We start from the raw sequence: 15,399 nt of genomic DNA, 5'->3' as shown, positions 1-15,399 counted from the left end.
GACCAGAAATTAAATTTCGTAGATACAAATATTCCAGGATATAAAGTTTAGTATTTTTCGTTCAACACACTACAACTGTAACACAGAGAAATACATCGATTTTTGAAATCTATAATAAATATAACTTTTCTCATGATGAGAATATTTTAAAATAATTACGGACAGCGCCTGCAATTTTATCCAGTATGCAATTCCCGCTTAGCGTGACAAACGAAATCGGTTGGTAGTTGTCAGCACTTATGCTGAACACCAACGCGTTATTGCGCTTTGTAACCAAAAAGGCAGCATTACTCTTTGTAACGAATAAGGCAGCTTATTACGCTTTGTAACCAATAAGGCAGCTGCTCAGTGGTCAGTTACAGAGAACGGCCGGAGAAAGTGTCGCTGCCCGGGCTGCTCGCCAGCCTGTAGCGCTCTCGCCCGGTGTGACGGTGAGACATGCTTATCCAGCACCCACCCACAATACCAATATTGCAGTAATGGCTACACCGTGTCTATATGGCTACTATACCTTTCTAGGAGAGCAGCTCCTGGCTTTCTAATCATGACGTGGGACGGAAATTTTAAACTGGATTGGAGACAGTTTCTCATTACTTGACGATAATATTGTTATTTGGATAGTGATTTCATCACCGCCTCGACAGGGCTTTACAGTAAAAAAGGGATTTATAGAACTAATAGATCCTGCGATATCAATCCATTTTCATGGTCACAATTATAATTGAAAAATTACATTAATAAGGTAACATAAAAAATAAAGTACTTAAATATAGCACTTTTTCAGGGTGGGGTAAGATTTTTTTAACTCCAAATGATTTTGTTTTGGTACTTTAAAGTATCACTTCAAGTAGTGCCCCAAAATACTTTGCGGTAATGTGTATTCTCCGTGAGAAATTAACATCATTAAATGATTAAACTTAAATTTCGAGCATATGTTGTAAAAACAGCTAGTATCATTCGTGAAAAATTCTGAGAAAATCACTGATCAAATATTGTTACTGATGGGAAAACATAAGTTATCTAAATGTGAATTAAAATTGTTGTATTAATCCTACACTAGCACACAATGTAGAAGTGTTTTTCATAACTTTCAGTGGAACTTCTAGCTTTGTAAACGGGAATTTTTAACGTACCTACAACAAGTTCATACATAGCCTTAGAGTACTCTGATCTTTGAACAAAGAATTATCTGAACCAATTCGAGAGCAGAGGTGTGGTGTGAGGATTATCTCTACTAATTCACTCCGTCTGGGTCTGTAGGCGTGCTGCTCTAGCCTCTAGCCGCGGTCGCAGTCGGAATGTTGTGGGCGGGGAACAGGAGGGAGCGGAGTCGTCTCTCAGCTTGAGCGACCATTATGGCAATAACTTCGCTCGTACTGTTACACGATTTGTCCTGAACACTATGATGTTCTGCTTGTCATTCAGCTGCCCACAAAATTGCGACAGTCAGTGGGGTCAACGAATCAACTGTTGTGGTCGACTGAAGGTGACGGAGCCGTCAGGACACCGCCCACTTTGACGCCCACATGGTATCGATATCAGGAGTCCATGATGTGGTGGACCACAATGTTGCAGTGCTGGAGTTAAATTTCGGAAAGGAACTCAAATAATGCACAGTTGTACCATTTGGTTATTATTATAAAGATCCAACCAAAATCAAAATAAAATAAGAAAACTCACCAATATTCTTTGCTACAAAACTACTAGTCAATGAATGAATCAGTTCTATCAGAATGCTGTTTTAAACGTTAATGCTCTTGGTTATATATGAATGTACAGTGCCGTGCGTTACTAAAATTTGAAGATCCATCACACAAGTTTTAGGATCTGCTCATACAATGAAATGAAAGTCTGTAAAAACCAATAAATTTTGAATTAATTTTAGAATATTCTAGAAATTCATCAACTCTAAATGTTCTACAGTGATTCTAACCTCAGAAATTACACCCATTAGAGTAAAACAGATTTTCAATTTGATTCTGGTGTACAATTATCCAACAATCTGTTTCCCAAAGCTGTAAAATCCATTAAAAATGGAATTCATTTTGAGATAATCTAGAAACTCATCAACTTCAAATATTCTTCAGTTTTTTTCTCTCTATTTTATGCACGGAGAAGGGTTTTCTGTGCTCATTCATCAATCGAACTTGATTACACTGTTTATGAGATTGTTTAAACAAATATATTTAGCAGATACGTCATAATCTACCAACCTACCATACGTAATATGTCTTAAATGGTACGTTATGGGAATAATAAATGATACGGAAGTCATACAATAAATATTTTTGTATCTTGTTAAGGGGGTTATTTCAACGCTTGTGGCATTTTAAATTATTATACATAAGATTTTTAGGAGAAAACGAAGCAAAACCATTTGTCAAATTGTATGCCCTCCCTTAGAATTGAACTCGTGAATTCTAGGTTAAAGGGTAGCCTTAAGGTATTTTACCGTTCTCACAAAAACACAATAGATTTGGACGTTCTCAATAGTTTTAAAAGACATTTCGAAAAATTAATAGTTTACTTAGAGGAGGAAAATTAGAGGATTTAGAAAAAAAGAGAATTTACGACCCTTAACCATGTTTAGTGAATAATAATGAAGAGTATTCTCCCAGTGTAATGTGCAGGTGGTGATTTAGACACAGATTCTCTTATAGCCTGGTACGAGTCATGATCTAATAAATAAACGGTATTAATAAGATATACTGTAACATGAATTCAGGTATCATATGAACATTTTAAACCCAAACAACCAAGAAGAAGAAGCTATGGGCCAAGAAGGAACAGGCCAATGGCTGTGCAAGAAGGAAAGGTCAAGTCTGGTAACGTTCAGCTGTCCACGACCACGTAACCCACTTAGAGCTCATCAGCTCTAGGCGCACCAGGTAAGCGGTCACGTTCTCGGTCGATCTTCGATACTATCGATGGCCATTGTACTTACACAATTGAATGATCGAGACGTGACCGGTGCTCTTGACTTACTGTGGCATGGTGGGAATGTTCTACAACACTGTCCTCATCCGTTCGAAGATTCAGAAGAAACGCGAAACGTCTCTACGACCGAAGATGATGAAGTTTTTTTAACTGTAGAAAAATTATTCAGATTCAAGTTTTCACTGCATAAACAACTTTTTTGACAACATCATTTTTATTCAAAATCCTAAGAAACTTGCACCATCAATTGACATTTTTAATGCGATAAGCAGGACCGGCACATAGTATTGTGGTGCCCTGGGCAAAATGTCCTTTACCACCACTCTTTACCACCAACTCAATCGCTCATCCTTTCCCCTCTACACAGAAATGCTACAAAAACAAGATCTCTTTAATGGCATGTTTTTAAATATAGTGAGGTATTAATTACAGATACAACATGATATTATATGTTTGTGTACTTTATTCCACATATTAATTTAATAAATAAACACAAAAGAAAAACTGTTTGTAATTCAGTAGAAAGAACTATATTTCCTACAGTCTACATACAATTGATCTATATTTAGATTTTTCGTGGTTTCGTTTTTGTAAAATAAGCTCATTTAAATCTAAGATTCGGGCCTAGTTTTGTTCTACTGATAGAATAGATAGTGTTTAAAGTCTTTCCAGGGTCAGGGTCAAACGAATGTAAGTTTTACTTAACTTTTTTCGGTAAAATGTGCTCATCATTAGCTACAGAAACCTGTACTATACTCGCATCTCTGCTAGTATTAATTGGGAAAATACCATAGACCAAGAAATGTTACTTAAAGTAATGTTAGATTATGATTAATGTCGAGTTTCAAAGAAAAACAACGCCTTTTTATCTAAATGTTTTGCTCATTGAAAGTACAGTAATTTTACAAATGTTGTCATTTTCCCTCTTATTGTCTCCCTCCCTCCCCGAATCTGCCGCCCTAGGCGGTCGCCTAGTTTGTGTAATGGACACAACAAGACAAATTTGGTGACTGTTTTGAAATTTAAGAGTATATGATCTTCCAATCTTTCTATCATTAACTCTTTTATTTTTTATTAAATACGAGTATATTTACAACAACGGTTATAGTTGTTACAACATCTGATAAGCCATTAAGTCTTAAACAATTATAAATTCATTAATAATGTTAAAAAGAATATTGTTCACAGCAAAGACAGGATGAAATCAAATGTCAACAATTATGTAACAAAAGAAAAGTTAAAAGTTTCTTATTAGTTATACATTTTCCAATAGAATAATGCTTGGTATAGAAATTACATTATATTGAATATAAAAAGAAGAAAATGTAGCAACCAAAGTTGGAATTGAAAGGAGTCAAGAAGTTGAAAGGGATAAGACAAACAACTTTAATACAAACAAGTTTAATTTCAAGAAATGATCGTAATGTCTATCAGAAAAGATGGTAATACAATTTTGTGAAAGGGTGAAATACCGTAACTTTGTTACTGTCACTAGGATTACGCCACTCAGTGAGTTTGCTTTTGTATTTGTTGGTGGGGAAGAACCTTTGGTCGTCAAAATTGGAACATCAACAATTTTGTTCACTAAGCCAAGTTAGAGGTCTACTTTGTCAATCAGTACAATCGAAGTCTACATTACTTGGAGCCTCGTTAATCCCAAGTTCAGATACAATATGAGCAATCGCACAGAAATATCTAAAACAATACGCTTTAAAACTAGAAGTGCTCACTGTAGCACCTTTCAGGTGCTTGCGAAAATTCCAATCTCGCCTGCTCCAAATAGAGTGCTCTAGAATGTCTCAAGTGATAGTGAGTGTTGTCCAAAGGAACTCTTCCCCATTCCATTCTCCTCCTCTGAGTACTCCAGCCAGTTTCATCACAAGGACTCGGGTTGCTCAAGAGGCGTTCGGAAAGGGATGGGCCAACACGATCTCGTGCGGTGAGAGGTCTCGTCCTGACTCGTATTGTACCCATCGTATTGAAGGTGCGGTATACGATACGAGGGTGAGCTTCGGGAGGCATCAGTTATTAGTTTGGAAGAAATTGTTTCTGCTTCAACTACAACCAGTTAGTAACATAGATATGAGTCTAGTAACAGCTGTGACTTTGAAACTATTTAAGAGTCAAATATCTTTGACAAAAAAGTTTAGTAGTGTACTTAAAAATGCTGAACTTATCTGAAACTCCTAAATTACTTTATTAAGTTACAAGGATGGCAATAAGGTATTCTCCCGTCTTGAGCGGATCATTAGGCGTTCAAAAATCACTTCCCAGACGAGTAATATACTACGTGTTTTATTATACTGTTTGAAATCATTAGCTTCAGTAAAGTTTTATTTGACTATAAAGTAGATTATGTAATGCAAAGAATAAGAAGTATCAATTATAATACAGTAAAACTCTTTGCAGAAACCGTAGTCGATCTAGGACCAGGACGTATTTCCAGGAGGCCTACTCACTTGTTTACTGAACATTAAAAGTATCTAGTAAATATAACTTGTGTGCATTTAATTGTATATCAAAGACACTACACACCTATAAGTCTCATTGAGACTATTAAATAGTGTTACATAAGTTGTAGTACTAGGTCTAACCGTTGGATAGCGCTGCTAATAGTTCAGTAATACTAGTTGCAGAAATCGCAGTCTTTCTAGACCAGGACATATTTCCAGGACCAGGAGATAATCAGGTGTTTACTGAACATTAAAAGTATGTAGTAAAAGATACTTTATGTGCATTTAAATGTACATCAAAGACACTACAAACCTAAATGTCTCATTGAGGCTATTAAATAGTGTCCCATCGGTGATAGCACTAGGCCTAACCGTTGGATAGCGCTACCAATAGTTGCTAGACTTCCCAAAATCCGACATTCTTAAAGATCTCATTAAGCTGTAAAAGCGTATAGATAGAAACAATTCCACAAACAAGTGATCCTGGAGGAAGTTGGAACACTCTAGAGTTCCAAATGACTCTGTATCATGTTTTTAGCCATAAATTGATTGGAATGATTCCAGAAACCGGTGATTCTGTGTGACCTATTCAAATTGCCTTATTGCATTTCAATAAGGTTCGCCTTGAGGCCGCACATGGCAGTCTACCACCGGATTGAATAGCTAGTCGGCTCGACCACGTCACTTAAAATACGTCACTTAGAGTCGAGGACAGCTGCGATGGAATCGGCAGGAGACCAGCTCGTTAGGCCAGCGGTTGGAAGAGAACTTCCTCTCTGGCTCAGGCCGTTGAGATGCCGACCACGCCGCTGCCGCTCTCCGGCGATACAACGGGAAATGTAACCTTGGAATAATCATCCTTTTATGTCCATTCCCGAATAAAAACTTCCTTGTAAACTTTCTCACACTCTGTAACGAGCATAAATGGGGTTTTATTTAAATAACAGGCTTTGCGTTGGAATTTGTTGAAGAACCTCAAGGCCATTCATGTTGGTACATGTCTAATACGTTAATTGTCAGGTGAATTTATGGACTTTTTGCTCAAGGCAAGAAGAAAAACATATATCCAGACAATAGCAAATGATTAGTTGAGTGCGTAAGAGCAAAGACAAATAAATAAATAAATAAAATGGAGCTGACAAATTTAAATATTGTGTCCACAAAATTCATTTAATACAGGCATGATAAATTATTGAGGGTTAGAAAAACGTATTTTTTTAATATTGGGCAATTTATACTACACCAACTTAAAATTTTTAACTAGAGAAACATAGTGATAAGGAAACATTGAATTTCGTCTTCAATAACGAAAATGAAATAGGCTAATAAATACTAAAACAGTACATTTTCATAGAAGGCTGTTGACAAGCCAGTTTAATTTATTTACAGTCTATAATATTTATTCTGAGTCAGTTTAACAGACCGCAAGAAAATTAGTAACCTTGTTGTAATGGTACTTAAATGTGTCTGTAAGAACGATATTGACGCTTCGGACAATAATTCAGTGAATATCTTCCGCAGTCAAAGTCTTGAGACATGGGGAAATTGCGAAGGCCATTCCATAGAAGAATGAGAATTCTATTACTGATGGCGAGAGAAAAGAAGAGACCTGGATTCTGGCCTATCTGAAATTTGCAGGCGTTACTACTAGTATGTTGCCGCGCCTTGTTTCGTAATTCCATTATTGTTTCACTGTTCCATTGCCAGGATAAACAATTCGCAGGGTTGGCTGTGGGGCGAAGCGCCTGAAATTACCGCGCGGCAACACACTAGTACACAGCTGTGCGCCGGTACGGGCCAGGTCTCTTCTTTTCTCTCGCCAACAGTAGTGAATGGAGGCAATTGGGGAGTCGTATAAAAATAGCTATCCGTATTTCGGATAGAGGTTACAATAATTAACCTTTTTAAAGTAAAGAAAAGTAAATTAGTAAATAATGTTTCTGCAACTTACCCTGTTGAGATTTGCAAATGCTGACCCATTTATAACTACCGATTGATCCATTGAGAAATTCAAAGGAGATTCAAGGATGTGACATAATGTTTAAAGAAGACGAGCTTATTTGTATATATTCGTACCTTACTAACTGGACATCCAGTTGTACTTGTGCAAAATCTTGATTGTATAAAGTCACTATTTAGAAGATTCAGTGACTCCTGGTATTATTCCCAGAAGAGATTTAACTCACAAAAGTCGCTATTATCAAGTTCGGGATCTTTTAGATATGGAAATTTGACAACCGATGCGCATTACAACACTACGTACTGTAAAAAGAAGCACCAGGATGAGCACTAAAACAACACCACCATCGTTCCATAGTAAAACAAAGACATACGATAGTGCCACTGCAACAGAGTCTTTTACAGAAAGCACAACAAAGAAAAGAAAATTAGTAATCCAAAGCGTAAAGAAACGCTACCAATTTCTGGAGTAAGAAAATTGAAACACAAGCAATCAGAACAATAATTAAAGGGGGCAAAAGAAAAAGAAGTGAGCACGCAAGTTAGCCTCAGGCAGCGCGGCGCCTAGGATTAGAATGCCCCCTAATTTTATACCTCCTGAGGAAAATTATCCCACAATTACTGTGGGGAAGGTTATGGTGAAACAAAGTTACAAGCTACCAATAGATGGGATGGGAAAACACACGGAATATTCTCACGGATGCGTGACGCACATTCTGCAGTTGCCCAGTACGGAATATCTTTACAAAAGGTCGTTAACTAGAATACACGTAGTAAACTTTACTAATTATTTGTAAAAATCCAGTATATTATGCAATTTATATGAGTAACCTTGTGTTTATTATCGTTAGTGAATAGGATTTCTTAATTGGGAATTTTAATAAAATACAGTAAATAATAGTAGCAAAGTGAGTCTGTAAAAAATCATTAAATTTACTACTCATTACTCTGATTAGAACATTCATTTCAACATGAATGGTTTTAAATCTGATGAAGGACAAAAAAAGTGTTATGTAAATTATTAATATATTTGTTAAAGCTTCCTACTTTATTGAGACTTTGACCCGGCGATTTATTTTATAATTTTTATGGAGTTATTATATAGAAAGATAAGGGATAGGGAGTGGGTGTGGTAAGGGATTTCTGGTAACTACTTCGGCTCTCATTCTTAGAATACACCCAGTTGTTGTGTAAATAATAATTAAAATTAGAACTCAATCAAACTTTAATTAGTGTAAAATTCTGATGTTTTTATCACTTCGATCTACCTTTCACCTGAATTTCTAAGATTAACATAAAAAAACCCGCAGTTTTAATTTACAGAGCATATTTTATAGGCACTTGGATATATTTAACGGATTTGAAGTACCTGAGAGAAAATCGTCTTCAAGGTTATGCACAGGATTAGGTTTAGAGGCCAGAGACAGGTTGTAAACCTCAATTGCTTCAAATAAAGTCTTTACGGTATGTTAAACGCAAGGTTTATTTGATGAAACTTAATTAATTAAAATAAAAAAAGCTTTCCAGAAAAACTTGTTTGAACTTAAAATGTTCAAATGAAAGTTTTCAAACGCAAGATAAATCAAATAACTTATTGATAACTTCTATTTGAGATTATTTTCAATTTTAGAACAGTTACTAACAGGCTAACTGAAAAATGTATCACAGTCACAAACCAATTACAAGTCTAAATTCAACAACTGGTTTTTGGTAGATCAATTAAGGTCAACCTTCCTCGAGCTATTTGAGATGATGACTCATTAGGTTTATAAATACATCCGTTCTTCTTTAAGCTATAAATTTCCCTAATGTCTAACCAGTTTTGTTCTTGCACTGAAGTTTATTTCATGTTAACATTTTTTGTTGGAATTTAGGGAGTAAAGAAGAGAATTTGAGGAATGTAAGGCTCCCTTGGAAAGGATAAAAATTTCAAGGGAATAAGGAAAAAAGTACTAAGCAACTAAGATCTTGAAATTTAAAAACTTTAGAAGTCATTAGTTTTCAAGATTGTCTGCCTCCCAAGTTAATTTGGAACATGACCAACTTGGTTCTATAATTCTCTTATCACTTATTGCTCTATTGAAATTCACATTCTTGAATAGTATAAAACCTTTTAAAATGGCCAAGGTCAAGTTTTTAGGTCATAAGTTATCTTCATCACCAAAAAGGCCAAGTGCTACTTTTATAAGAGTTATAAAACTACATACATGAAAATTTATTTAACAAAACATGATTTCTGGGCACGGTAGGAATTTTATGTACAGCGGACATTAAATTTGACAACAAAAGTGAGTGATAATAGACTACTGACCTTGACGTAGAAGTTAGATGGCGGACTCTCGTACGGTGAGGCGGGTTGTCGTCGCATGACTCCATCCTAGGCCATCACATTCTGCAAGAGAAGACAACATGTTAGAACTTGCCAGTAACTACTGTTGGAAGCCTAAAGTTTGGTTTCCACACTTCATGGAGGATTTCGAATTCCACACACAATCGTTTCCACAATGGTTTCACAGAAAACCAAATTAGAAAAACAACAATTTAAAATACTCAAAATTCTAAATTTATTATAAACAGATTATTTAGTGTTTTATTGAGTGCTCATAGATTATTTGGTACCCTCTGGTTCGTTTTAGAAAAACATTTAATTCTTAATTCTCTAAATACATGTAAACAAGAACATAAAATTAAAAAATAATAGCAAGTTCAGTCTGGATTCAACTGTGCTTAGCTGTTCATGGCTTATCAAACTACGGGTGTGGTCAACCACTATAAAATAATGCAGCTTTCCAAGACACGTCTTCCAAGCTCCACTGATTCAATGTTATTGACAAATTGAAATTTTCATCCTAATGATTCACAGTTTACCTTTCTTTATCAAATAAAATAATTGAACCTTCACCGCAGTGGAAGACTGTGATTCTCTTAATAAGATGTCGCGGGTTCGATTCCTGGGGAGGTTAATAACAATTTGCAAATGGGTTTGGTAAGGATTGGGCTCCTTAAAAAGAATTTTGACAAATTTTGGAAAAGATCATTGCAGGTCGTTGTCACCGACTGCAGTTGGAAGTCTGAGAGGTTGGACCCGGAAGAGCAGACAGACGAAGGAATGTCGGGTCATTATCATGGCAAGTAGGAGTAATGAACTAACTAGGAATTCATTAGCGGCCGAGGCCCGACCTCGGTTGCCGCCTGCGTGTCCACGGCCTCGGTTGTCTGGAGGTATCGTGTTGGTACAGCGAGGATCTGACACGCTTCACTGCTCGCGGTAACAAGGTGAATGATTTGCTAACGTTTACTTAACTACAAATATTTCCTGTAGATAAAAAGGTGTTCTTGTAAACGTGGCATGATATTATTTTCTCTACTATAGCAACCTGCACCAAAGTAGTCCGATGATGGATGTTGCGTTTCGATCTCCTTTTTATACCCCCAATACTATTGCAAGTTTTACGTGTATTAAAAATTACTGATCCGTTTCAAAGGGTGTTGCAATAAACGACTATATTAGATGTTACCATAAAAAAATATACGTACATTTGATTTCTTTCATCTGTTTTTAAGACAACGCGTAAATCAAATAGACATACGAAACACGAATAACGAATAAATAAATGACGTCATAACGGGAACAGCTGATGCTCAGCAGCGATACGGCAACACCGCCTAAATGTAATTGGACTATTTTGGTGCGGTCTGCTTTATTTATTTGCTTGTTAACATCCAGCAGCCAATTTACAATCAGCACAATAGCAAAATATACACAAGTTTAAAGAGTAAACAGCATAATAATAAAATAAATGAACCTACAACGTTATCGCAAGATAATCAGATCAAGCAACGTTGAGCGTGGCTGCTGCTTTGAATGGGTGACCGCTAAGCGATTCTGTCCTTGCAAGCAGCCCGCCTGCCCATTGCCGGTGGTGCGGAAGTCACCTTTAAGCCCCAGGTTAAGTGTTAGAGAGGGCTTTTTAGCCCTAACTTCACCTGGTAAAATAAGACATCTTTAATTTACTTTACTTTAACCTAACATTACGAAATCACATACTACGAGTACTAACAAAAATAAACACTGTACAACATCAACAATGATGATGGTGGTCGCTTAAGCTAATTGCATGATATTACATAGATAGTAGTGGTGACAATAGCAATGTGTAAATAATACTGGTGTAATAATATATTAAGCTACAATAGTATAACCGATACAAAAATGTGAAACGCTGATGACATATCAATCCAAAACACAACAATAACCAATACAGTAAGTAATAAATGTAATTACAATTTAAACATGTATAAATTTAGAAATGAATGTAGATGATTTACAGTGTAGCTAATAGGAAGTATGTCATAGAGACGTTGGACGCTCAATGCAAGAACACATGAGGCCCTTTTGTTTGTTGGAGGAGATCATAAAAGAAGCCACACTCCGAAGCCAATCGATTCCAGATAAATCTAGCTAGAGTGTCATTGAAATCAAAGTTAGTAGTGTGGTATTTGCGGCTAAAAATCTCACAAGATCTGGACTTTATAGGAATTTTAAAGTTAATCTAAACCAAACATTCTGCTCTGAACATGAGAATTGCAATCTTCCGTAGCATGAATACGTCTGCCACACCACGCTACAATGCGAAAGCTGGATTTAGTTCTTCACATAGTTTCTTTACTGGAACCTCCAGATAGTAGCCAATTCTTATTCCAACCAAACGAATAAAGCACCTCTGTAGGACCACCAAACCAGTCTTGGCACCTATGAGGGGACCACACAGGGCTGGCTCTACAAGTTGTCTAACCAGACAACAGTAAAGATAATGTAGGAGAGTTGGTCTGTTGAGGCCTTTGGAGAATCTGGATATGAAGCCGAGCATCTTGTTTGCCTCATTGCAAATGTTATCCAGGTGGCCATCGAACCCCATATCACTCCAAAAATTAAAGCCCAAGTATTTTATGATTCGGAGTCTTTTTCGGAATCTGAGAGTTATTTCTCTGTTAATAATCTGAATTGTTTCCATAAACTTTCTAGCAAAGATAAACTTTTAGTTTTGAAAGTGATTTATAACTCCTCTTTCATGAAGGGCACCCTAAGGTAATTCTTTTTCATCAATCCCTTTAAAAAATCTTGCTTCTGTTCAGAACTGAGGGAAATTTTTTCACAAATCAGTCTTGGCATGGACTACAAGCTGTCTTGCTGGCTTGTCTTATTTAAAGGATTACCTGAATAGGAGAGAAAAGCAGAAGTTGAAAGTAATTTGTGTGAGGGTTAAGAAGAACGTCTTCAATAAGAAATTATGGAAGATGATAGCACTTGCCTGCATTATAAATAGATTGTTCAACCATTTCTCAAATGCCTAGTGAATCTCTGAACTGTTGACACTATGATAAAGTGAAAAGACTACATAGTCCAGGAGCCCAGAACCAAATTGCACTGTATAAGCACAAAATCTAGGTTTTCTTGAAATCGAATTCAGGAATTTTTCATAAGAATAAAAATCAGACAAAGACAGCCGTGCTAATTTGGTACAGTTAAAAGTAAAATGGTATAAACAGAGTTAAAAATATAAAACGATAGTTGTTCTTAGACTATATTTGTCCTAGCTTGATGCACTGAAACCAACCGTTCAATACAACAAAAATGAAATGAATGTTCAATGAACCATTGAACCGTTGAATGTTTGTTCATACAAATATGTATAATAAAATGTTATATCATCGTTCACAAAAAGACTTAATGTCAGGACTTTAAGGATCTACATAGGGTCAGCTTACGCCGATTTACTTCTATTTACGTGTTTCACAGTTGGTTTAAGGTTATCGCTTAAAAACATACGACCTGAGAAAAAAATATAGTTTTTATTTTTAACCCTTTTTATATTCTCCAGTGTAAACCTCTACCAAAACTACTATCTGATGGTTCGACGATCAAAAAACCAGGTTATGTATTTATACCATGCAAATTCGCTCTCGGTTTCTAGACTACTCATTAGGAACACTTCATGTGATGATTCAAATGCCATGATTCTCAAAATATCTATCCCTCCCATGACCATCCTTTGCCATTTGAAGCACTGGTGTCTATAAATTGAATACATAATTGACAAAGATTGAATTCATCAAAGAAAAAACCTTTTAGTCCATTCAAGCTCCAACCTCAAGTTTCTACCCTTTCAGTTACCATAGTAACAAACGTATAGTCAGTTACGATAATACAGGGTCTTTACTCACGGTACCACACGTGTATTACTTTGAAACTTAAGTATCTAACGACAGTCCATAGAAGGTATATTATGAATTTGTGAGCACAAACCAGTATACCTTAGGTCAGTTTTGCTCACTAACGAATTTTACCAAACCACTAGGCCTAGAAACACCACTACACATTTACAGATGAAATATTTCTTCTGTTGTCACACCATGGAATCGAATGAGATGGCCTAAAATTGTTGATGAAATGGACATTGCAGGCAATGCTTGCAGTTCAGAAGCATTACGTGCACCCACTCTGTACCTTATCACCAATGTCACTGGCTGTTATCACACCCGTGCTAACCACACTGCAGCCATGCTGTACCGGCCACCACTTACCACCTCTCCCTGCTTTCTTCTTCTGTTAGCACTCACAAGCGATGACCAGATCTTCCCACCGGGGATCTCAGACAACGGTTTGTTTCATGGACAGATTCCTATCAGCCTCACGGAGTTCGGGGCAATGTCCGCTGGTAGCGACTGTAGAGAGCTGGTGCATACAGTTCTACGTAACGACCCGTCCACTCTCCATTGTCTTGAGCGCGTAAAGACTCTTTTGAAGGAAACAGGATTTTTTCCGGAAATTTGTCATCGTTCAGTGAAACAATAAATCAGTACCACTACGTTTCGAGATCTTCACATTAGGATCTTCTGACGTGATGATTCAAATGCCATGATTCTTAAAATTTTTATCCCTCCCACGACCAACCTTCACCATTCGAAGCACTGGTGTCTATTAATTGAATACACAATTGAAAAAAAATGAAATTAATCTTTGCTATTAGCCTCTGGTTAGTCGTAGGTGATTGGTAGACGAATGCAGACGTATTGTCACATATATTCTTTAGTTCAGTTTTAATGATTAGTGTTGTGTATAGTTTTGTTTTAGAGTTAGTGAAGTTGACACACAACATAGTGGTTGTGATTCCTGATTTAGGCGTGTCACAACACTCTGGTATGATTTGTTTATTTTAACCTAGTTTGTAATTATGTATTAGGTTATTTATTTCCCTGAAGAAGAGATCAAATTGCAGATCTCGAAACGTAGTGTTACCGATTCATTGTTTCACTGAACGATGGCAAATGTCCGGAAAAATCCTGTTTCCTTCGCAATCCTTCCATCGTCAAAAATAAAATTCAAACAAAGGACTCTTCTGAACATAGCGCTTTTCAATTAATAATAATATATTTATTTTGTCAACCAAGCATTACAAAAGTACATAAAAATTCAAATAGTACAAACTTAACTTAACCTAAATGCCAAGTCTGACCAGTACAATGCAGCCGAATATACTAATATTAGAATGATATAAAACACATAAAAAGCTTGAAGAGAAAATAACGGTGAACTTACAAGGCCAAGCCTGTGTGGAGGGGCTATTTAAATTTAAAAAAAAATTGAAATATACTTAAACAGTAACACACTTATAAAAGAATTTTATCATGAAAACAAAAGAAAAACTTCCCAAATATTAAATAAATATATTGAAATTATAATATTGCATTACTCATTATGTCGTTTTTTTCATTAACAAAGAGCCACTAGGCCTACGTACAAGGTGTCTTGAAAAGTCTTCATCAATGTCTTGAAGATTGAAATAAATTAACATTGTGGAAGAATAAAAAATGTCTTTTCCGTTGATCAACTTGTTGGAAAATATTTCTAAAATCATTCGAAACTTACAGCAAAGCTATGGATTTATGATCTATACTATATTTTTTTATACTTGTGAAATAGAATTCAAGGAGCTAAAAGAAATGGGCTGATTTATTAGTTTTGCCACAAACAGACCACGAATTCCAG

The 15,399-nt window shown here is 36.1% G+C and overlaps 1 protein-coding gene across 1 annotated transcript in view; it reads right to left on the bottom strand.

The window, feature by feature from the left end:
* Positions 1-15,399, bottom strand: part of LOC124353715 — a 251,610-nt gene that overhangs the window by 68,668 nt on the left and 167,543 nt on the right. Inside the window, exon 4 of the mRNA XM_046803685.1 lies at positions 9,661-9,741. Within this exon, the coding sequence (XP_046659641.1) occupies positions 9,661-9,717 (57 nt within the window). The 5' untranslated portion in view covers positions 9,718-9,741. The remainder of the gene's footprint in view (positions 1-9,660; positions 9,742-15,399) is intronic.

Source organism: Homalodisca vitripennis, chromosome 2, assembly GCF_021130785.1.
Source record: "Homalodisca vitripennis isolate AUS2020 chromosome 2, UT_GWSS_2.1, whole genome shotgun sequence".
Lineage (NCBI taxonomy): Eukaryota > Metazoa > Arthropoda > Insecta > Hemiptera > Cicadellidae > Homalodisca > Homalodisca vitripennis.
Note: the sequence above shows the minus strand (reverse complement) of the source record. Positions and strands in the feature narration are given on the sequence as shown.